Genomic DNA, 24,603 nt, shown 5'->3' on the forward strand with positions numbered 1-24,603 from the left:
TTTTAACTCTATTCAAACAACAAGGGACACAGCACTGCGACAGGAGAGCCTTGGTGAAGTTGGACCCGGAAATAGTATTTTTGGTGTTGTGATGTCAGACTTAACATGGAACAACTGTTTTCACGGGGCAATACCCTCTCATGACCAACATGTGGAAAGTTGGCAGGGTGCCCCTCACACATAAAGCTTATCTTTCAAACTTTGCACACAGGTTGCAAAGGAATGAATAAGGAACTTTAAGCTGTTATCAAGGAAAAGGAAATGTTAATGTGTTCTGCTACTCTGTCACCAATTGATATAACTCAGTGCTGGAGTCAGTTAATGACAGCTTTTACACTTTAATGCTCAGTGTCTGGCAGAATGTGAAGTCCTCAGGGTTTTCATTTTATGTTTTTATATAGTAGTGTATGGTAGAAGTACTGGGTTGTCATCATTCTCAGCAAATTCAGAGTGGATGGTACATGTTGTAAATCCTAAATTGTACATTTCATAAAAATAAATAAAAACTGTCCATTTACCATCTGTGCATCCATTTACTGCTCATCTTTTCAAGGTTGTGGGCGACTAGAGCCAATCCCTGTTGACACTGGGCAAAAGGCAGGGTACACTCTGGACAGGTCGCCAGTCTATCAGTTCCACCATTTACCATCTCAAGAATAAGAACACGGGGACCCCATCATCATCACCTTTTCAGTGAATCCCTCGTGATGCTAATATATGATCTAAGACTGACACCTAGTGGTACCTGCCTTTAAAGATAAAATAAATCTGGGAGGCTGTGAGACAATTAATGAGGTCGCACAGAAGAAAAGTTCTGATTTGTGTTCATTTTTTGTCATTTGTCTCTAATCCTTTTTTATAAAATATTGGCCGATTTTACATCTGTGAGCCTGAAACAGTTACTGAAACAGTCATTTAAATGAAACCATGTGTGAAGTTTAAAGGGGAAATGTCTCTTTGGTGGAACTGATTACAACTTACATCCAAAGCATGACATGAGCCCAGAGTTGACAGAGGTCTTTGTAAGGGTTTTTGTACTGTATCTGACAATATGTTTTTAATGTAAAAGATATGGGAGATACATGTAGTTGAGTGACAATTACAGTATTTGAATTGTGGTAAAGTAAGTAAGTATCACAAACTGTAAACACTAAAATAAAGTACAAGTACCTCAAAATTGCACTTAAGTGTAGTATTTGAGTAAAAGTACTGAATTTCTTTCTAACACCAATGTGTTGTAAATGATGTAAATGATACCATAACACAAAATGTCCAAATGAAAGGAGTGGTTAGGCTTCCCCCTGCTGGGCATACAGAGCAACACAAGACCATTAACAGGCAAACAATAAGTCATATATAACAAGTCATTATGAAAAATATACCCTAAGTTCTTAATTTAAATTAGTGTCTGCTTGTGTACCAATTCTTGAGTTGGGACAGGATGTAAGATGAAAAAATGTTCTCTGTCTCTACAGGATGGAACAATATGAAGCAATAACATCAGTACAGACTCGTGGCAGTGGCTCAGCATCAAACATGTGTTTGTCATGGAGTGTTCAGATGTCATCTTACATCTCCAACTTATAGCTCCACAGCCCTATGTTGTTCATACCACACTGCATCTACACAGAGAAGCTTTTTTCAGTGATCGTCAGTATTACATCAATAAGTCAAATGGAATTACACACAACTGTATTGTGCTTTTTATTTTATTAGTGCCTCATTAAAAAGTAAGTGAATTGTATAACGTTCACTGGTGGTTGTTTTTCAGTTCTGACTGGTTGCCAAGCTTCAAGAGGGTGTGTGTTCTCTTCACTTAATTTCTTGCAATCAAATGTCATTGCAAGATCTGAAGACTGTTCACTAAGTTAGATAATAAAATGTTTTTTCGTTTCATATTGTCATGATTCAGATCACATGAGACTATCACATGAGAGTATGAGAATACTGTATTTATCATATTTACTTAAATCTGTGTATTTCACCTTCAGGAATCTCTCCATGTTATGTTTGTACCTGGGACTCACAGATGGTGCAGTCAAATTGCAGCAGCTTGCGTCACAATGTTTCTCAAATAAACTCAACTAATTTCCCCATGTGGTGATTAAGTATGTACAATGAAATAATTTGGTGTTCTGTCGCAACCAATTATGTACACTTTGGAGTCGCGAGTGGCAACATGAGAGAGAGACGCAAATTAGCTGCCATTTGTAACATTTATCCTTCCTGGATATCGGAAGCCAAATCAAAGCAATTATGACCCGAGTGTGTCTACTTTGGAGTTTACCAAGTTCATTACGCAAATTAACTTCCTTATTAGCTTTTGGCTTCATGCACGCTTTCATCTGCTTTTTTAGGGTGCTTTTAAATAATAGCGGACGCACAAGAGCTCAAGCAAAGCTGTGTGTAAATACAACAGGGGCTGGGGATTTGGCCACTTACAAATCAGACCTAATCAAAATCCCAGCATGAACTGAGGGACACTTGGCATGTGATGGCTGAAATACTGTGACAAGTCTCCAGGAGGTTTTCCTCTAATAGAAATGCTGCGTGTAATTGACTCCAGTCTCTAATATACTAAAGAGCACAGGAAAATTAGGAGTTAAAAAAAGATTTTATTTCAATTATTCGTTCTGTATTCGTATGTGTGTGCAACCACAGGAGATGACCTCTACCTTTAGTAGTCAAAGGGGTTGTTCTTGAACAAGTACTCTGCCTGGAACGAGACAAACCAGGATAGTGGAATCAAAATCTAATGAAGTTTAATTCTTAGATTTAGATAATAACCATTGGTGAGTGTAATACCAGAAAATCCACGGGGTCCTGTGGGTGTGCCATGCAGCATTCAATTAGACCTTGGGTTACCGTGGGCATGACTTGCTCCATCAGATAGTTTCTCATGGGGACTGACTGGGCCTCCAGCAGCTCCTCCTCCTGCCGCCTCACCTCCTCCAAACCTTTAGTCTGACACACACAGAATACATCAAACACCATAACATATATATTGAACACAGTTTGACATACTGACATAATAATAATAATAATTCTGTATTTGCAAATAAGGTGTTTAATAGTTCTGTCCATCATTTTTCTCATGTCTGATAACACTGTGCTTAGCAGTTTAATAGAGATCTGGGTCATCAGTCAAGAGTTCGAGAAACATGAGTGCTCAGACAATGAGGCATGACAGTCATTAACCACTTTATTATGTGGCAAAAACAAAAGGAAGCACACCTGAAATGTTGGTTTTACTTCCCTTTGATTTACCACCAGACAAAGCCTCCATAGCTTAGACTACATCCAAACCCCTGCTCTCCTCTCAGCACTTACCCACTCCTCCCAGCGTGCAGCTCTTTGTCTGGCCTCCTCCTCCTCCTTCTGCTCCTCTTGTGCCCTTTCCTGGGCCTCTTTCCTCATTTTCTCCTCAGTCTTCCTTCTGGCCTCCTCCTCCACCTCCTGGCTGCTGGGGCCATAGTTCCTGGGCTTGCCCACTGTGTCGCAGATCTTTTGCATCAGCAGAAGGCAGTCCGGTTCATCACTGCTGGTGATCTCTGGAGTGCAAGAAAACATTTGCGTTCAGAGCCTGAATGGTCCCAAGAATTTCATTTTTACTGAAACTTGTAAAGACCAAAATTTTGGTCAGAGGAAGTTTGACCTGACAGTAGTGCTACAGTGAAGACTGTGTTAATCACACAAATTGTTTAGAATCTTTTTTGGAGGAGGTCCATCAGTGTTACTTCCAAATTTCATGGAAATCCAGCAAGTAGTTTTTGAGAAACTGTGGTGTCTGTTTTATTCATGAAGTGTTTTGAATTTGTTACAGCTCTGATTCACACCTCATCTCAGCCAACAAATCTCTCCCTATATCACCCAAACACAGTATGTAGGCATGTTTCTGGGATTACCAAGATACAGAGGGGTGATGTCCAGCTCATCAAAGTAGTTGATAACAGTTTCATCTTCTGTGTTTTTTTCTCTGTATCTAGCCAGGCGTTGCAGGAAGTGCTCCTGCTCATAGCTGTGCTCCTGCACCAGCCTCTCTGGCAGGTTCATCACCCGATCCTTTAGGAAGGCATCTGACGCATCCAGGCACATCACAAACTCTGAGACACACACACACACACAAGGACACTATTACTACTGCTACACTGGTCACTCACCAATTAATTCAGTAATTCTAAGCATGTCTCTGTAGTTATTGAAAACTTTTTTACAATTTGCTCTTTGTTTCTGGAACATTTCTAGCTTGTCTATATGCATGCTTAAATCTCATGTGGCGTAACATTAAACAGTGTCTCCCTCCACGTAAAAAAAAATAACAGCATTGTGATGGTAGTGGACTACAGAGAGACCTGGTGTAATCTTCTTGCTATATGAAGAAATCTGGGAGGGTCCATCCTCTGATTCATGTTCTTCACCTAAAAAGGAAAGAAATATATACAGATGTAGATGTATGTACAGTAATCACTTTTATACAGAGTGCAGGTGACACCAGTGCAGTACAGGCTTTATGTTGGTGTCTCACCACTGAAGAGCTCTTTAGCTTGATCATATGTCTTGGGAAAGCCATCTAAAACAAAACCCTGGTTTCTGCATGGGTTAGACATCAGCTTATCCTTTATCACCTTCACCAACAGCTGGTCATCCAAAAGACCTAATGGACAAAAGAGCTCATATGAGATTGTGGCAAATGTCGGGCAACTTGTGAAAGACAAATTTCAAATATTTCCCAGGTCTCGCCTTAGAAATTCCTGCTTGATAGAGGTAGATGTGGTTGACCTGCCTTTTTTCAAATTCCAGAGATCCAGTTTGTGATATTGCAATGCAACCCTGATGACATCACTACTACATCACCGGGTTAAAATGCTAACCGCCAAGAGAGCCACAGAAGATGTAATGCAACTATTCTCTCAGACTGAGGAGTCCTCGTGACAAGTGAACTTTGTGATATCCATATCTGATGATTACATGATGATCATTCATTTAATCATCAGCCACTGTCCCTTGATTATTGCACAAAGCCCTTTGTGTGGACGCACTGATTTATAAATTATCCAAACCTTTAATTTTTTCTATTGAATAAGAATACTGATGTAAGACTGATGTGAAAGACTGTGTAAACCTATTCTTCAGGATTCAAAGTGACACTAACCTCAAATGAGTCCTATGAGTTTGACTAAACATGCAGACCATATTGCTTGAAACATTTTTTTTTTTTAAAGAATTAACTGATTTTAATAGAAGAATTTAACATGAACTTAGTGGTCCATACCTCCATTCTGCTCCATGCTGTCCTTCAGGCTGTTGAGCTGCTCCTGGGCCTCTGCTGCTGAGTCCTCATTATCTGCCTCTGGATCAGCATTCATCACAGTATCTTCCTAAATATGAGGACAGAAATGACTGGACAGTTTGTAAGGACAGTTAAAAACATCTAGTGCTGCATTATCAATACTTATACAATGACAATGGATCAGACAGATATGTGTGAGAGCTCACTAGCTGTGTGATAGTTTCAGAGATGGTCTCCTTCAGTGTAATGTGATGGAGTTTGTAGTGTTCACAGATCTGTTTTGTCACTGTGCTTTTCCCCACTGCAGGAGGACCCAGGACACACAGACGGATGGGCTGGAGAGAAAACATTACATGGATACTACTACAACTTAACACACAACTTTAAGATATATGGAGAAGTAGTAATATTATTCCTCTTAACAGAAAACTTTAGATGCCCATTTATTTATGATATAAACCCCACCTATTTCTTCAAGCATTTGAGTATTCTTTGGATAAACAGGTTTCTGCCTTTTGATTCAGTACATACCAGCAGTCCTCTGGTCTGCCGGTACTCCTCCACCACCAGCTCTATGTTATCCACCAAACCAGACTCACACAACCAGTTGATAGACAACAGCTCCTTGAGGTAGACACCCTCCATGCGAAGGTTGACCATCATGGATTCAATTTCCATGATCTTATAAAAACAAAAATAATAATAATAATAATTCTTAAATTCTTCTTCTCTTCTGTCTCTTTGATTTAAATCTACCTTTTGGCCACTTGGAGGCAGCATGGAAACAAGTTGTGACCACAGTACTGACCACCTTGACAACTCACCATAAAGCTCCATAAAACTGAGAAGAGCTGCAGATTTAGCTATTCAAATTTATTATATTATATATGATATATATTTCATATTGTCACATTATTCACATTGTCATTTCATATATTCTGCTATGTTACATGTTAAATATTGATTATAGCTGTTTTAACTACTCTAATTATAGCACTAGCGTACTCTTACTTACTTTTTACTGCTTCTGATATGAGAAGATAGATATCAGTCTCATGGCCCTGTGTCAAGTATTGAATCCGGACATGGTTAGCCTAGCTTAGAATAAATGGCTTGCTTAGGTCTGTACAAAGATCAAAAATATGTCTTCCAATACCTAAAGCTCACTAAACTGACACTGATCCATAAATATTAGAGGGTGCAACAGCCACAGTGTGTGTGGCTTTAGTTGACACAGTTGAGGCACACAGACAGCTCTCCAAAACCACAAATCACTTTTCATATATTTATTCTTACATCATATTATGAAAAATATGAAATAAATTACTATATATTAGTTGTCCAGATAGTGAGTCTTACACATTTTTTCTTTACACATCCAGGTATGCTGTTAAAGTATATACTGTATTGTCAGATTGTTTAGAATAAAGCAGCAGTTACATTAACTTCCTGTTTATGTGCAGGTCAAACACATGAAATTCAATGTGTTAGTCAGAGCTTTTGAGGTGTTTCCCTGCTTCAAGTCTTTAGTTTGTTGGCAATACTGAGGCACAACTGAATAATTCACTATTAGCCCTGACATACAATACAAACTCTCTTGGACATTATAGTACAGCAGGCCTAATTTAAACAAGTATAACATACACTTAAGTCCCGTGTGAGGAAGGCCTCTTCAAATAGCTTTTTCTTGATCTTCCCTGGTCCAAGTGCAGAGGCAATTGTCTGGTGGAGAGAGAGATGTCACTGCATGAATCTAACGGGATTTATAACATTTTCAGCCCATTAATAAGGATATGATTCTACTCTGTGACAAAATATTTCAGTTGCTACACACACCTTCACAATGTCCTCCATGGTATTGCTGGAATAGTCCACAGCTAGCAGGTAATATGGCTTGGGCCGATGTTCAATCACGCTCTGAATCACACTTAATTTACACAAAGAAATCACACTGTTTATAGTGTACAAGTATATAGTTTACAGCAAATTCCTATGTCTCAAATTTAAGTTAATACAGATGAAAAGCAGGTTTCTGTGCAAGCAATAAATGTTCAAGGAAACTTCAATAAAAAAAATATATACTGTTGTGTGTGTGTCTGTGTGTGTGTGTGTGTGTGTGTGTGTGCATGACAGACCTTGCCAGGTCACTGATGTGAATCGTCGGAACAATATTTTTGCCATCTCCAAAGACAGGTATTTCACGCTCTTGTCCCAGCCACGATGTCTGAAAATACAGATTATTTCACTTAGTTACACATGTGAAGCAAATTCTGATTTTGAGGATGTCTGGTGTTGAAATTCATAAAGCATGCTTCATAATATAATTCCTGATGATTTTTGAGAACTAAAGGCATCTTACTAATTACTGCCAGGTCAACATTTCCACTTCAACAAAACTTTCAGATCAGATATTCTTTTTGAATGGACTGTCTAATGTCCTGCTTAACCTGCAGGAGTTTCTGAGGGCATGAGCAATCTGTTTTGTTTCCAAGCAAGAAAGAAACTGGAAAACTGTTGTGGATGAACTTAGCAGCCCCATCTCCTCACCAACCAGACAGGCTGGTAATCCAATACTTCCTCACCCCAGTTCTAGTAGTTCACCTGACAAGAGCACTGAGAAACATGCTCATGCTTCTCAGCTGTCTTCTCCTTCCACCTTGATCATAAGTGTCAAGAACCTGTTGCTTCGCTGGTGCCACTGTTAGAGATAAAACAGATAAACCTCCGACTATATATTTGTCACACTCAGCCTCATGCAGAAGCTGTTATTATTCATGTCAGTGCTCATGACGTTCCCCTCCAGCAGTCAGATGTATTGAAGCAGGACTTCTGTAATTAGTCCAACAGACGTGCTTTTATTCCTAGTTCACTCTCCATGATCAACTGAGGCACAGAGCGTCGTCCTGATTGCTAAACACCTGGTTATCAACTATGTGTCAAAGCCATCACCTATAAAACTTTAAAAGAGATGGCCCCCACCCCAGTTTATTAGGGACCACATATGATCAAAGAAAATTGGTTTTATGCCCTGTATTGTCAGAAACAAACTGATGCGCAACTCTAAATGATATCCATTCATAACACAGGCCTAAAATTTACGACCTGATCTGAAAAGGCAAACCGGCCGGAATCAGACATGCATAAATTCATTTTCAACAAGACTAAGAGTCCTGGATTCATCCTCTGTGGACCATACAAAATTTCATGATCCATTCATCTGGTACTTGCTGAGATATTTCAGTCATGACCAAAGTGGTGGACCAACAGACCAATTTTCCACACTCTGTTCAATTCAGGTATTAGCCTGTTTGTGTCTTAGAATCTCACCTTGAAAAAGAAGTGGAAGACCTGCTCTCCCATCCCGTACTGAAGTCCTGACGCCACCACATATGTCGAGAATAATGTTCTGTTCTAAAAGCAGCAACCATGTGACAGAGTGATACATCTCAATCACATCTCCTGTACAAAATGTAACAACTCAGGAATGTGAAGCTCACAGTTTTGCCCATTTTGACCACCCTCTTCTCCAGGTCAATGTGTTGTTTGAAGCTGGGATGCGCTCTTCTTCTCCAGAAAATTTCATCAGTGAAAGGAAGCTCCAGATCATCCTGTTACACAACACAGACAACAACAGGTATGCTACTAATAACAAATGTATCCCACAGCAAACCGATATGGACAGTTGTTGATGAGTAAACAAACCTGGCACATTGTAAAGATGAATCTGCTGGTGTTATTTATAAGAATTACCTATACTACTGAAAGACAGATTGCAGGCACTAAACTAGAATTACTGCTGCATGCTGATGCCTCCACCAACCAGTCAAGTTGCAGGAAATCAATCTGCCCTTATGTTCCAGAGTGATAGCATTGAATAATGGCCAGAAAAGGTTTTTTTTTTTTTTTGCAGAACATTATGATGCCAGACTGAAACTAAAGAAACTAAACTTTGACCATTATATAAAATGTCATCACTTCATCATTTTATCCTATTAGATATTTGTGTTAAATTTGTCATAATTAGCATATGAATTCTTGTTATGGTGTTGTGAGGTCACAGTGACCTTGACCTTTGACCACAAAATCAAAATCAACTGGTAGTATTTTTTGCTTAATGCAGTTCACTCATATAAGAGAGGTAGCAATACGCTGTGGAAATCACTAAAGAGATTCATCCATCTGATTTTTGCAGACGAGATGGTTCTGTTAGTTTTATCAGCCTGTGATCTCCAGCATGCACTGGGACAGTTTACAGCTGAGCGTGAAGCAGCCGGGATGAGAGTCAAAACAAGACTGATGCCATGTTTCTCTCTAGGAAAACGGTAGACTGCTCCCTTTGGGTTGGGAGTGAGTTGCTGCCTCAGGTGAGGGAGTTTCTAGGGGGTCTTGTCAATCTCACACTACATATTGGTGTGTGGCAGATTGGTGTAGCATCAGAAGTAATGTGGTGTTGTGATTCACAGGTAGATCTACATCCCACCCCTCACCTATGGTCATGAGTTTTGGGTAGTGAATGAAAGAATGAGATTGCTAATACAAGCAGCTAAAATCAGTTTCCTCCATAAGGGGATAGGGCTCACCCATACAGATGGGACAGCAGCCTAAGCTGGTGAAAATAACTGAAACTGGGAGGACAGATTTCATTGAATATAACACAGACACCTGGTCTTAACCAGTCTTTGGTAAGCATAAATCTAAGTCATGACTGAAATACATCTCATTTGCCAGAGATCTGACATTTACAAAACAAATGTAACTTAGTTACAAGATGGGAATGGATTAGGACTGGAAACATTTGCGTTTCCAGCTGGGGACTGTTACCAGGGGAATTGCTTTAACAAGTGATAATACACAATGGTATCATAACTAAAGACAATTTGTGATATTTGGTGATCATTTGTGCTCTTAATCTGACTGGGTACAAACCGTATAAACTGCCAAATGCATCACACACAACCCCCAAAAAAAGAGTTCTTTACATATCCAAAGTGGTTAAAGTGGGACCACTTAAACAGCCAAGAGTCCAGAACGCTGACATAGCTGAGAACCTCAGCTGTATCTCTTCCACCCTCACTTTCAGTATGGGACCAGACCATGGGCTGCTGAGGCAAAGTTTCATTCATTCTGAGCCAGCACTTCATTTTCTTTCTGCCTCTGACAACAGGACAGCAGAGAACAGGAATGGAACAAGAGATCCTTGCCTCCTGTTTGTAACTGGCTTGCTGGGGTCAGGGCTCCTCTAAATTGCAGACAATTAATGTGTTTCAACAGGGGATGGTGGAATAACAGGTAGCTGCATCTTTACCACAGAGGAACCTTTTTAATATTTCCAGCTCAAATGGTCCAGCCGGTCAGGAGTTGAGCTGGGAACCAGCTGCTCAGGGCATATGTGCCCACATGGTATGCGCCCTAACCATTCGGTCATCAGGTTGCCCCACTGACTGAATATTTTGTACTTTATATTTGTATTTAGTTCTGATCACACTGAAACACTGCCTTATATGTTTTGCTCTAACAGCACTGTCAACAGGAATGTAACAGAATAAATTCACAAATGGAGAAATACATTTTAGCACTATGAATAATATTGGAATATGTAATGAGGAACAGACATAGATTTATGTAACACAAAAAGATAACATGTTAGGCACCAGGCGCTTCACATGTCTACTTACAGGATCTACTGGCTTGCTGCATGCCCAGGTCATCACTGTGGAGATGAGGATGAACAGCTTCGGTCCCCGGAAAGTATCCATTTTACTGTGAAGAGCTACAAGTACAGCACATGTGGCGTTATTACCCAATTTATTATTTTATCTAAATATTCAGTAATATCTAGTTCAGTGCTTTTCAGGTTTTGCTCATGTGGTGACCAAATGAAAAATGAGGACACGTTTTTATTGGAATGATTTAATTGTTTTGTTGTTTTGGAATCCATTCTCAAAGGTAAATAACATTAATTCACACATAACTGAAAGATACATATTATTTCCAAACATGAAGCACCAGCAGACAGCATTTTAGGTTTGTTTTTTAAAGATGGAATTGGAGACCTGCGTGGTGCACTATTAGATAACAGATGGTGATTGTAGTAGTAGTTCTGAGACATGACAACATGAAACCTCTTTAAGTGTTGAGGCTGTAACAGTTTTGGGATATAACATTATGGGAAAAGATTCATGTGACATTACTGGCTAATACAAATAGGAGTCAGTCTACAGGCCTGATGACATTGAAAAGGTACAAAAAGAGCTCTGACTGAAGACAGCTTAAACGACCAGTTTAGCAAGCAGCAGATAAACTACAAACATAAAAGCTGTTTTACACTTGTGAAGAATCACTGATGAATGAATGAGTCATTACAGAATAGGTAACTCATGTTAAATACTATGGATACAGGTGTAGCTCAATAAAAACCAATGGACTGTGAACAGTCTTAATACAACTTTTAATAGACAATGTCAACCCACCAACCACCCAGCTCAGCACTGCTTACCTGAAACAGCCCAGAACGCTTCCTCCACCTGATCAGCATGCTGGCTAATGTTGTAGATGACAACATCACAGTTCATCAGTTTTGGAAGTAGCTCGTCTCTGTCCAGGTGCTTGCATACAAACAAACAAACAAAAATCTTAGTCTCAAACTGACCGTCAAGTAGCTTAATATTTATCCACAGCATACCACTTTACTTGACAGCTTTTGTTGGATGAAATACTCACTAAATACTCCTCAAGCACATATGGTCCGTTCTCGTCAGATTGATCAGAAATGCTTCCAACAACCTGAAAAGCTGGAAAGTTGGAATTCATTCTCTCCTCCTCCTCGGTCTCTGTCTCTCCATCAGGATCAACAGGTGCTCCGACAACACATTCGGACAAAAACTGCAAAGATAAATACATTAACTAACTGCTGATGTTGCTGACCAAACTTGTCCACAACCGTATCATCAGTGTGCACTAGCTCAATTTCCTGCTGAGGCAAAATGGCTACAAAGCAACATATAACTGGTAACTCACATTAACAGCTTGACGAACTAAACTCTGACATTCCACATTTAAATATATTTACCTTGGCAATATATTTGGATGAGTATGAGTCTGTGTTGTTGATAAATACTCGTCTGAGTGACCGCTTTCCTTTCTCTATCCCCGACTCCGACATATTAGCTTGTTAACTGTTAGCAAGTGTCGTTAGTGTCCCGTTGCCTTGGAGACGCACTCTCTCGCGCTACTTATAGCTGCCCGGAAGTTGTCAAGTGTCCAGTTACTTTTGATCCCTGTGTGTTAAAAAGGCTATACCTCACACACAGTTCTTTTTTATAGTTAAATATTTATATTTTCTGCACTCATTATCATGAACAAAAATGTATAACCAAAGACGCAACGTGGTCTTAACTGTACAAATGCAGACTATCCCCCCCCAGAGCCTTACAAACCGGTTCCGAGTCCGCTATTATTCATTTTAATCACAGCGTCCTGGAAGCCATTCTACATCCCACTCTAACCAGTGCTCATAATTTCTTCAAATGATGTGTAAGTATGTATGACCTCAACCTTCACATTTACTGCAGAGTCTGTATAGTACAATGAGTTGTTTTCATTGAAAACAGCTGGAAATTAGGTTTCATTACACAGAATTTCATTCAGTTACCTATATGCTTACTTTTTCATTCCTGTTGTCCTTTACTCCACAAATGCTTTAAACCAATTTTAAAAGCAGTTTATTATAAAATCCCTTTATTCCATAAAAAAAAAATCATAGTGCAAAATCACTGACAATTATTTCAGTCATTCTGTGCCCGTCCAATTCTTTTAAATCTTTATAAAGAAAAAAAAATCTAATCTACATTCAACACTGTATCAAGTATCAAATCAATGCATTAATCAAGTCAATAATTTAATAAGAATATTAACAGAAAGTAGTGTAAATCATTCTTTCACAGTTATTCTGCCACCACAGCAAAGTTATCAAACTGAGCTAGTTCATATGAATGTGTTCCTATGGCAGCCCAGCCATTCTTTGGAGTTAGTACCACAGCATTCTTCCACAGTGGGTATCCATTCAGCTGCCCCGACGCATACTGGCCCTGTAGGACAGAGGCATCACAGTGACAAGTTGCAGAGGAAACTTTTACTACATACACTTATCTGCTTTATTACAAACAATATTATTCTTTATAGACTAGCTGCTTGCTCATCCTGACAGTCAGTCACATGGATGTGACTATAAAGCATGCAGAAGGGACTAAAAGGTTAACATACTATGCGACATGAACAACCAGCTGCTGAACAACATTATACAAGATTGCTTACTCAAAAAAGAAGTTAATTTATGTGAATTTAAGATGCTGCACAACCATTCTGACCAAGAATAATATAGATACAAATAAACATAGAGCCTTCTTAGACTTGTCCCTCTTACGACACATCAGTCAGAACAGAGAAACCCAGCAGCCAAACTGTAACTGTACACCAAAATTCTGTGGAAGACTTTCATCACATTGTTGAACCCACACTGTAGGGAAAAAGAAACAGAACATTTTTCCACAGAAAGGATCTAAAATCTTCACTTACTTTCACAGTGAGTGATAAGGTGTGCCAACCATATGCTTGGGTACCAGACTGACCCTCTGCGAGTACAGTCTGACCAGCTGTTGACAAAAGAGGAAAACAAATCAGCAGACCACACACTGACAAGAGGTACACTGATAACAGAAGCAATTTAATGTTCTACATAGGATGGTTTGGACGTTTGAAGATGTATTTGGAGATTTCTTTGTGCTGTGTGTTTTTTTTGGTTTGTTTTTTTTGTTTGTGTAATGCAAAAAAATGTTTTTAAAGTAATGTGTCAACCAATTAAACCCATGCTGCAGCCTAGAACTCTTGGCTTTGTCTTTTAGTTAAGAGTGAGATGTGTAATGAGGAAAAGAGTGATCCTACTGACCGAGATCATTGGTAACTTTGTAGGTGCCATCTGCAAACACCCAGAAGAAGACTCCTTTAGCGCTGCGGACTGACTGGCCTCCTTTATCTACCCTGGCTGCTATGAAGACACCACCCGTCTTAACACTCTCCATGAACACATCGCATGTAACCATCAGGTTCTGCCTATAACACAACAACAACACAGATGGATAGAAAACTGACACAGTCCTGGATTTTAGACAGTTAAGTTGCCATGTTTGCAAAGTGTTACTGTCACTGGGTATTAGGTCCTGAAAATGGACACTTTAAGGAACTTTGAGGTACCATCCTCTCACCATTGATAGTCTCCTATGACACTGATGGTCTGGTCAGCATCTGACACCCATGTGATGGGTCTCTCCGTTACAACCTGTCGCAGGGTGAAGACATGAGGTCCAGGGTCAGTCAGGTTGATGTAGTACTCAAACACCCCTGTCTGGTCTGCAAAGTTTGGAGCTTCAGAGAAGGGAGGGTTTCCTACAGAAGGATGATACAAAAACAGAATAGTGTGCTAATTTGGCACCTGTAGTTTGGTATAATTCATGTTATACTTCCAACTGATTTCAAGACAGAATTTTTCATGACATATTCAATGACATAAGGCTGGTATGGTATTTCTCTGTGTTTTAAAGTGCATTGACCATCTATTACCACAACCATGGTCACGTAATCTGTAAAAAGAAATACAAATACAGACCAGGCAGAAATTACAGCTTCAAGTCTTGTGTTAGTCTGTAAGTTTTTCATTCACGCCTCTATTTGGCCAGTTTATCCAAATCTTCCTGGCAGATCCTCTCAAGCTCAACACAATGTTTTTCAGTGTTTTCATTATTTCCTTAATTTTCCATGTGTTTTTCAGGACAGTATCTAATGTAGGTGTGTTGTCAAACGTAATGACGTTCTGTAACCATCACTGGTCATTTCTCTGAACGTGTCAAACTACAGAACTACATAAAAATGATGTCAAGGAATTAATCAACATGTGGGTTCTGTTCATGATACTTACCAACATTAAAGTCATCCTTGTAGACTTTAGGGAAGCGAGCTGAAGGAGGTGGGTCTGGGTAACTGCCTTTTTGTCCCTTTGTAATTGTGGTTAATGTGTAAAGCTCATCTTCAGCCAGATTCAAGGTGAACGTTCCATCTAATAACTAACATCATAAAACATGTAAAAGACATTTAAATTAGACCTTGTCTAAACTTGGTCTAGAAGAACCTTAATTCTAACTTGTCCCTTTACCTTCAGTGGAGTCAGTTTCTCAAAGAAGGAGGGCTTTTTCGTCTTGAAGTTAAACTGTGACCGCCATACTTGGAGCTCCTTGATGGAAGCCTAGAAAAAATAAATAACCAAATAACCTTGAATAAGACAAGAGAATCACTCACTAACTTTAGCGGTTTAATGAAAATCTCAGAGGAACTTACAAAGGATCCCTTCAGCTGGAAAGTTGCATTCTGGAAAGTCACATTGAAAGGAGGCAGTGGAGGTCTTATGCAGACTGAATGATCATGAGTCTGTAAAGGAAACAAGCAATTGTGTATTTAAAGAGCAGTTTTAGTGATTTTGTGTAATAGTGTATAGTCAGTGCATTTGCTGCTTTGTTAGTATTTGTAACAAAACCTACACAGGAAACAGCTGAAAAATGACAGATGGCAGCTTAAAAATGAACACTGAGACTTTGCAATGTAGTTCTATTGTCTATCTTCTGAATGGCTACACTCATAAACAGTAAATAAAAAAATGCAGAAAATATGGAAGCCTAACTTGCCATGGTTTCTATGACAACAGTAAGGTTTCCTTTCCCATCAGTAAGAGCGACATAACTTCCTCCTTGTGCCAGATGTCCAACAGTCTGCAGGTAGGTCCATCCTGGCTGGGTGAACTGTGTGGTGTGGGCTGGAAGGAAAACAATACAGCAGAAAATTGTACCAATTATTTATTAAACAATTTCTGAAGACCAATATTTTTTTTAAAATATGTTTTACAGATATTCTTATCACAACAAAGTAATTTCTTTAAGAGCTACAATGATCAGTCAGATAGGTCCTATAATTGTCCACTATGACACTAAGTCACTCTTAAATCACTCAGAAGGTTTTCCTATCACCCCTCTGTAGGTTCAGTTTAATGAGGTTCGTTAATCTTTCTGTACCATGCCAGTCTTCTGGTTGTAACACGTACTAAGTCAGAAGAGAGGCAACAATCAAGCATGAAACATTTTAATATAAAGAGGAAATAGCAGAAGAAAAAAAAATATATCTACTTTTAACTAAGACAAAATTATTCCAATAAAGATTTTTTTAAAGTATGTGTCCGGTTCTAATGTTTTTTGTGAATAGCTGACTCAACCTTATAAATCATCTATGGGAAAAAAAAAAAAATCTAATTTGAGACCTTTTAAGATGTTTTAATAACTTGCAGATACCCTGATATGAGATCAACTCATGGCAAAATGACTAGTTTTGGTTAATTCTGAGATTAATACAATAATAATAATTAACACAATAATAATAATTACACAAATTATTTTATTTTCAATAACAGGTCTCATATTAGTTCAGCATCTGTCTCTACATGCAGGATATAATGCAGACCTGTGATCCAGATAGGAGATTCTACCACATAGTTGCCACTCCAGGGCTCCTCAGCTGTCATCAAGCCATCTCTGCCAAATGGCAGCTCCTCATAGTAGCTGGCCACCAGGTTCCAGGAGATGGTGCTAGAAGAGCATTCACTATCAGCAATCACACAGCTGCAGACAGGCTTTTCCTGGATAGTTAGAGTCACTTCTAACCTCACTACAGCCTCTGATTCTGTACTGATGATTTTTTTTTACATCTTAAACATTAAGTAAAAAATGAGTAAATGTTTAAATGAGTTCAACTACATTATCTACAAGCAGAAATTTCAGGATAATCAAATAAATTCTACATTCTTAATGAATATAATTGATTGGAGATGCCAGTCATTTGGTGTATTTACTTGTGTGTTTACTTACGCAGTCATGTTTCCGTTGACATAGTTCTGGTTGAGGATGCGAGCCCAGCAGCCTCCGCCCACCTCGTCATTGAAGGTGCTGTAGTCCTCTGATGACCACAGCTTCTTCTGTGTCTTCAGGGCCTCCATCACTGTGTTAGTGCCTGGGTAGTGGGCGCTGGACATCACACAAACAACACACAAGATAAATGTAGTATGATAAGAAGATAACAGAGCTCTGTAAACACATGGGTATCAAGTTTTGGAGATGCAATATCTGTGCTCACATACTGGGAGATATTAGGTGTGGACTAGCAGCCACAGCACACGAAACCACAAATTAGTTTAATACAGGTTTAATATTGGTTTAATACAAAGCAAAAAACTTTTCATGTGCGAGTTTATGTCTGACTGAGGCATTAATTAACATGTAATCAGATGGTGGATAAAACCTACAGGGAAGAAAAGTCCATGATCATTTTTTATGTAATGCTCTTTTTAAGTCTAGCTAAAATCGCTTTATAGCACTTTATGCAGTCAAAAATAATGTCAACATGTTTTTTAATGTATTGTTAATAGTTGTAGGGGTGTGTCTGTGTTTGATTGACAGTAGCGGACATAATGTCAGAGTGTGAGTGTGTTGTTAGTGGTATGAATGAAATATGAGTGAGAAGGACAGAAGCATCTAACTGGACTCAAGTGACATTCTTGCTGCAGCTGCAGCTAATGAGCTATCTAGCCTGCAAACTGACATGAACAGGTGACTTTACCCTGATCAATGTTTGTTCGGTGGCTTGTTCAACAAGCTAATCTTCAGCAGAAAACCTAACACAGGTTGTTGTTCAGAGTCAGTGGCTCTTGTGTTATGTAGCGTGCTGCTGCCTGGTTCAGTGGGGCTGTCTGCTGTGCCTGTGACACAGCTCTGAGGTTACTGCTTTAAAATCTAAAATAGAAATTCTTCCCTTTTGGTTTCAGATTTTTTTTCTCGAAGGAGAACACAAGTTAAGACGGACAGACCATATATGAACATGACATTTCAATTCAGTTGGACTTGAAGTGACTGAGTTCACCAGAAATCTACAGAGTCTACAGATAAATAACACATACCACGTGCTACTGTGAAATGCAGCCACAGAACATAGGATTGATCATTGTTCATCTCTAATAGCTTAAAAACCACAAACAAATGAAAAGATACTCATGCAAAAGCACACAAATCAACATATACTGTTATTACAGGCATATTATTGTTGTTAGTATTGTATCATATCATGCAAGTAAAGACTATATTATCAAAGTCTTGTAGAGAAGACAAGCAATGCAATAGCTGCATTTGTCTCTTGTTAATAGCTCAGTCTTTTCAGGCACAAGTACAAGTTAGAAACAGACAACACAACAACAGGCTGATGTTACAGCACCTGCAAGCATCGTGCTCAGAGAGGGATCCTACCCTATCACGTCTACAGCTCTGCTGAGCTCTGGGTCTAGCAGCATAGACAGGGAAATGGGCTCCCACAGGTTGTCACTGGCTATGATCCTGACCCTCTCCAGACCGTTTTTATCCAGAGTGTACCGCAGCAGCTGGTGGAGCCAGTCACAGTCACACAGGTAGATGGAGAGGAGAAGACATGGATTCACAGCTGTGACAACTGGGACGTGCTTTGTCCTTATAATGTTTGCTGCAATCATGTAAAGCGTTCATTTGGAGTCCACCTGATGAAAGTTAAGTCTGGTTCTTTTAGCTCTCTTTTGGTTTCTACCGACTCAGAAACTTCAGAAAGTCTAAATTCGATTAGTTTCCAGAGACTGTAAATTTGTTCTTTTTCCATGTGTGAAATACACCGATCAGCCACAACATTAAAACCACTTGTATAATATTGCATAGGTCCCTCTTGTGTCACTAAAACAGCTCTGACCCATCAGGACATGGAAACAGGACCTCTGAGGGTGTCCTGTGGTGTCTGGCAGCAGATCCCTTTGGTCCTGTGGGTGGAGCCTCCAACATCTGGCTTGTTGTGGTCCATCCCACAGATGTTCAATCAGGTTTGGATCTGGGGGATTTGGAGGCCAGGTCAACACCTTGGGCTCTTTGTCGAGTTCGTTGAGCCATTTCTGAGCAGTTTTTGTGGTGTGGTTGGAGCACCACATGGGAGGGTGTGCTGCCACCCAACATGTATCAAAGTAACATCCAGATGAATGTCAGGTTCCAAGGTTTACTTGTATTGTAAAGAGATGATGAATGTTATTCACTTCACCTGTCAGTGGTTTTAATGCTGTGGCTGATCGGTGTATAGGCTTCACTGTAAACATCTTTATCAGGATATAAAGGCAGATGAAGTTCAATCATTAAGTCATCATTCAACAAAGTAGAACCCACATATTGCTCAACTGACTCCAGTGGATTCACCTGCTAGTGTAGCTAGCCATCTTGGATTATGACAGTCCTGTTAACTGTGGCGTGTGCTCATATACTGTAACTATCCATGTCATATTTTAAGTGAGTCAAGAAAGCTAATGCAGCCAGCTATCATCTACATTACTCTTTTAGCGAACTGACTGGTACAGATTTAAAGTGAGCCAAGAAAAAATGTAACATTGTATTTTTTGTTTTTACATGATGGCAGCAACATACCATACAGTTTATAACATAAAAATGAGTGACCTATTTTTGATGGTAAAATGGCGTAGTTAAATACTCAGCCACGCATGTGGGTGTAATATATAGAAGCATAAACATTTACAGCTTATTGAGTTAGTCTATGACTGAACAGTCACTTTTCATTCTTTAACAGAAAAACAGCCACAAACATTCAGCTGGCAGTTACAGAGGAAGAAGGAATCGCAGTGCAAGCCCAATTCACCAAGTGTCAAAGACCCACCCAAATGCATCTGACATTTCACCAGCTGCGCATCACATGTTTTCTCAATGAGTTGTGAGGGATCAACTTGTCCTTTAGTGACCTCACAGCACATGGTGAAGATCACGCCCTTACATTGTAACTGTCCTATCAGTGGGTCAAATGAGCAGCAACAGTTTGAATGGTTTAATTTCACACCACCTCTGAATATTACTTGAAACCAATTGTACTTACCCAATCACCTCAACAGATTCATTTAGATACGGGTCAACGATCATAGAATTAGCGATGCTCCAATCACCGTCTGCTGCGATGATGCCAACACCAGTTAGACCAACTTTATCCAGCATGTTCCGGAGCACCTTGGCAACAAAGACATGCTCTCAGAGGAACCCAGCTAGTACTTCAAATCATCTCAACTACTGAGGATCAAACTGTCTCTCTCATATGGGATACAACTCAATGTCAGTGGCTGTTTTTCTCCTTAATTCACAGCTGAGACTTCGCTTACTCATAATGCACTACCATCTGACAGTCAAATCAGTGAACAGGCATTGAAAAATCTGAAGTTTGATTACCTTGATATACTTGCTGTCGTAGTTTCGCTCATTCCATATCTAAAGAGATAAAAAGTGAATTTGTTACACAGCAAATTTGTCCAAATTCATTTGCAATCTGCTGCAGCAATCAAGATAGTATTACATGTTCTTTTTCATACAAAAGGTTTACATTAAGCTGAACTTAAAGTTGATTTGTATAATAGCACCTACATTTACCTGAAATATTGTCACCCAATTAGCAGCAATTAAAATGAATTCCCATTTTTTCAACTTATGTCACATTAACAAGGTGAGATGGATCAAGAAATACGAGCAGTAAGACACTCAGACAGGTTGTAAACAAGCTAAAACGTCATCAAGATTAACTAAACTACTTTATTTGGAGGTAAATCTGAAAGTGAGTGTACCCCTAATGTAACTAATTACCCCTAAATTCACAGGAAAACTGTGTGTGCACGGCTACAGTAAGTTGGTCTGTAAACTGTGATGGACTTTTACAGTTTGAGTAAAAATTGTACTGCTCACCTTCATTTTCACTTCCAAATAAATTTGACCTGTGTGTTTGTTTTCTTCCTGTCTAATCATCTGACTGCTCATGTTTCTTGACCTGTTTCTTTTTAATTATGCTATTTTGTTTCCATTTCACAGCATCATATCATGGTTAAGTACAATATTATTAACAGTGGGGGTGCTGGCCCAAATTATGCAAATAAGGGCAGAAACATGCCAAACATGGCGAGCTGGATACCATTCATTTTCTAGATTAAAGTAACAATTGACAGCAATCTGGTTTAACTTATCATTGTTAAGTAAATGTTAATTGCACAATGTGATGGCTATAGAATAATGATACCATCATACTTTACTTAAGTTTCCTATAAGCTTTGTTATTCATGTTTGTTTTTTTCAGTCCACTAGTCCTTCAGGATTTATCCCAGTAATCCCTGTGGTCAGAGCAACAGGACATGAGAGGGTTCTAAACCTACAGTCAGATGGCTTTTATCATAACACTGAAATTGGGGTTTCTGATTCAAATTGGGATTCTTATGGTTGTTTCTTGCTTTGGACGGTAGACAAGCTCATAGCAGTAGCTAACACTACCACTAGCAGCCAGAAAGAAACAGATGATTCACTGTCAAAATAATAGCACATTTCTTGGCGGTGACCTTTCTAAAACGAGCAGTGAAACTTTGCAGCAGTGGCACCAACATTAATATCACTTAGAAACGCTAGAGAGGAAAGTTGTCAGTCCTCTGCAGAGAGCACAATGCACAGTCGGATGCATGAGAACACAGTCTGGTACTCTTAATAGCCATCTACATGCCTCCTTCCTCTCTGATCTCATATACAGTGATTTAATGCAGGTGAATTTGTGTATAGTTGCTCTCATCTATACATTTTCTGTTATAAGACAACAGAAAAGAAGATTGGAAAAGAAGGAATGATTTACCACAGCTCTAATGTCACTCTCAGCTGCTGTGTTGCTGTGGTAAGACACAGCTGTCAAACCCCTGTCCTGCCTCCTCCCCTTTGGCCTCCTGAAGTGTATTTTAAAGTTGCCAAACTTAAAATATAGTTTACCTTGTTTACATGTACGTAGCAGTAGATTTGGCCTCAGTATACAACCTGTTAGTCAACAGTCACTGCAGGGTGGTTGCTGATGAAATGACTGCTACGGAGGTTATAAAATGAGTCTTCACAGAGAAGTTGTCTATTTAACTGTGGCCTACATCCTGATTAATATTTCCATGATTTGTGCTACTGTGTTGACCATGCTTAATATATATATGAAACCCTTTTATCTGGCATATGATATGAAATACTGTGAGATACGTGGTTGAATACGCTCTCCTCACTGCATCCAGACAGAGCAATGATGACGGAGCGACTTTGTGACGCCTGGTGGCAGAAAAGAGAACAGCCTGGAACCCTGCTGGGGTGCAGCAGCCAGACCATGGTGGAGGTGTGGCATGTATAAGTGCTACCACTGTATAAGGGCAGTTCCACTCTATATATCACAGCACTTGAAGAGGAATGAGCCTTTAAGTAAGTGAGTACACACCCCAACATACTGAATGTCCAGGTCATGGAACTGCTTGGCACCAAGGATCCAGTTCACCACGTATGCTGCAGTGATGTCTGGGAAGTCATAGGGCCAGTTCTTACCATGGCCTACCCAACCAGGAAATGCCCAGGGCAAACCTGCAGGAAGACACACACCAACACACACATACTAGGCTGAGGATATCTTGTGTATCACTAATGTACAATATCAATATGAAACTATTTCCCCCAGCTGTTTTCAGTCTGAATGCCCAATAAGACCACATTTCCTATCAGCCTTACTTAACATTATGAAAACACTTCACGTTAGACTCACTAAAGCTGTAAAACTAAAGCCTAGCAAGTCTGTGATACAGTTAAGATGAACAGTTCCCCGAGGCTTGTTAAACTGGTCATGCCAGATGTTTTCAAATCACATGTAACTAAAGGCATTTAAAAAAGCCTCCATGGTACGTCGACAAAGAAGTTCTTGATATCCATTTAATGAAGTCATGTTTTGATCAAAAACTGGTCTCAGTTTGATCTGCCTTTCCTTTTGATTTCTATTTTATCAGCTGTTTCTCTGACCTCATTAGGGTGTACAGCAGAGGAAGAAATGACTACGGATGAGTGATTTCTCACCAATGAGTGTGATGTTTGGGTTCCTCTTCTTGGCTTCTTTCATAAGCCACCACTCATAGCCTCGGAAGTAGTTCTCATCATTCTCATAGTGCATGTGAGATGGCTCTGTTCCATCTGAAAATGATAACAGCCCAAAGTAAAGTCAAAACCATGATGCAGCAAAAAGACCTTGTTCTGTATACCCTAACATCGCCCCCCAAAAAAGGCCAAATGTCTTCTGCCTTTCACTTCCACTGTACTTTGTTTTATAGGCAGGCCTATGAAACAAAGTACAGTGGAAGTGAAAGCACATATTGTTAGGTTTTATGCATATTGAATTGAACTGAATTGAATTTCCCACTATTCCCCGACAAATAACACACAGAAATATTAGTTAATATTTTTTTTAAAATAGGTTGTAGTGTTACTAAATGTCACTCACCAGTGGTTTGTGCATCACCTCCAATCTCTACCTTCAGTATGTGCAAAGAGGCTCCAAAGTTAGGCTGAAGACAGGAAATAAGACACAGGAATGAGTTTCCACGTACTTTGAACTCAACTGTATGCCTGACCTGCTTCATATCTTACCTTGAAAAGGTAGTCTAATATCTGGCTGCGGTATGGCTCTGTCGTAACTGACCAGTAACCTGGACGTCGCCTGAAGGAAGTCGAAGGTTTCATTAGTAAACAACGGTGATGATAACAGAAACGTTCTAGCTGCTTACTTTCCTGTGGACGTTACCGAACCAGGAAGTAGATAAAAACAGGCTGAACTCACCCCTCCACCGCTCAAACCTCCAATTCCGTCAAAAACTCTCCCCAGCCCGGCTTTATCGTCCAAGACATAAGTGTGTGACGAGCAGAAACCTAAAGACAAAGTGAGGAATAAAACAATCACCGCGACCACCTTCTGTTCCATCCTCACAGACGCGGGTCCCTGGAAGCTGCGCGCAGTGGCTGCGTGCACGTTCACGCCCTCTGTGTGTCACATGACAGCCCTGCTGAGCGGTCGCGTGCTCTCAAAACAACCACAGGATCCATTACAATTAATTGCTGTTCAAGTTTGGGCGGCTAAACATTTGTTATTCCTGTGATTTTTGTGGTCTGACGTATGAAACTATCTCACACCTATTTTATGATTACGTGTTCACAACAGTTTTTCAGGGGCCACACAACAACACTGGAACTAAAGGACAGAGACATTGTTTTTGTTTATTTGGTTAATCTTTTGCTTTTGCTTTTTGCTTCCACTTTCTATGATCAAGGAATATGGCATCTCAATCAAATACATAA

The 24,603-nt window shown here is 39.6% G+C and overlaps 2 protein-coding genes across 4 annotated transcripts; both read right to left on the reverse strand.

Annotated features, from left to right (window-relative positions):
- Positions 1 to 2,601: 2,601 nt before the first annotated feature.
- ak7b (adenylate kinase 7b) lies at positions 2,602 to 12,513 on the reverse strand. 3 transcript variants are annotated; one of them, XM_018697709.2, is made up of 18 exons: positions 12,360 to 12,513; positions 12,011 to 12,172; positions 11,787 to 11,895; positions 10,966 to 11,060; positions 8,788 to 8,898; positions 8,618 to 8,701; positions 7,426 to 7,514; positions 7,127 to 7,217; positions 6,935 to 7,012; positions 5,822 to 5,971; positions 5,497 to 5,625; positions 5,273 to 5,378; positions 4,526 to 4,654; positions 4,353 to 4,418; positions 3,906 to 4,103; positions 3,331 to 3,551; positions 2,806 to 2,964; positions 2,602 to 2,716 (listed from the first exon to the last, which is right to left on the reverse strand). In XM_018697709.2, exons 1-18 carry the CDS (start codon positions 12,450 to 12,452, stop codon positions 2,678 to 2,680), a joined length of 2,109 nt encoding a protein of 702 aa, XP_018553225.1. In that variant the 5' UTR covers positions 12,453 to 12,513; the 3' UTR covers positions 2,602 to 2,677. The 3 variants fall into 3 exon arrangements, with proteins under 3 accessions (XP_018553225.1, XP_018553226.1, XP_018553227.1); XM_018697710.2 differs by lacking the exon at positions 5,822 to 5,971; XM_018697711.2 differs by lacking the exons at positions 5,497 to 5,625; positions 5,822 to 5,971.
- Positions 12,514 to 12,994: 481 nt separating this feature from the next.
- On the reverse strand, positions 12,995 to 24,280 carry galcb (galactosylceramidase b). The gene is given in 18 exon segments (XM_018697716.2): positions 12,995 to 13,377; positions 13,865 to 13,941; positions 14,235 to 14,398; positions 14,551 to 14,731; positions 15,261 to 15,405; positions 15,495 to 15,584; positions 15,677 to 15,766; positions 16,021 to 16,148; positions 16,847 to 16,971; positions 17,251 to 17,406; positions 18,679 to 18,809; positions 20,665 to 20,703; positions 22,709 to 22,848; positions 23,332 to 23,445; positions 23,753 to 23,816; positions 23,899 to 23,937; positions 23,939 to 23,968; positions 24,089 to 24,280. Coding segments are annotated over 18 exon segments (1,998 nt in total). The 5' UTR covers positions 24,230 to 24,280; the 3' UTR covers positions 12,995 to 13,233.
- Positions 24,281 to 24,603: the final 323 nt, after the last annotated feature.

This window comes from Lates calcarifer, linkage group LG19 (assembly GCF_001640805.2).
Source record: "Lates calcarifer isolate ASB-BC8 linkage group LG19, TLL_Latcal_v3, whole genome shotgun sequence".
Taxonomy (NCBI): Eukaryota; Metazoa; Chordata; class Actinopteri; family Centropomidae; genus Lates; species Lates calcarifer.

Bases quoted from the DNA above. Each gene is read 5' to 3' on its own strand.
- ak7b (XM_018697709.2), bottom strand. From the start codon at position 12,452: ATGTCGGAGTCGGGGATAGAGAAAGGAAAGCGGTCACTCAGACGAGTA. The intron at 11,896-12,010 runs GTGAGTATTTCA...TTTGTATGCAAG, and splicing joins ATGTGCTTGAGGAGTATTTA to CACCTGGACAGAGACGAGCT. The intron at 7,515-8,617 runs GTGAGATTCTAA...CTGTATTTTCAG, and splicing joins TCTTCCACTTCTTTTTCAAG to ACATCGTGGCTGGGACAAGA.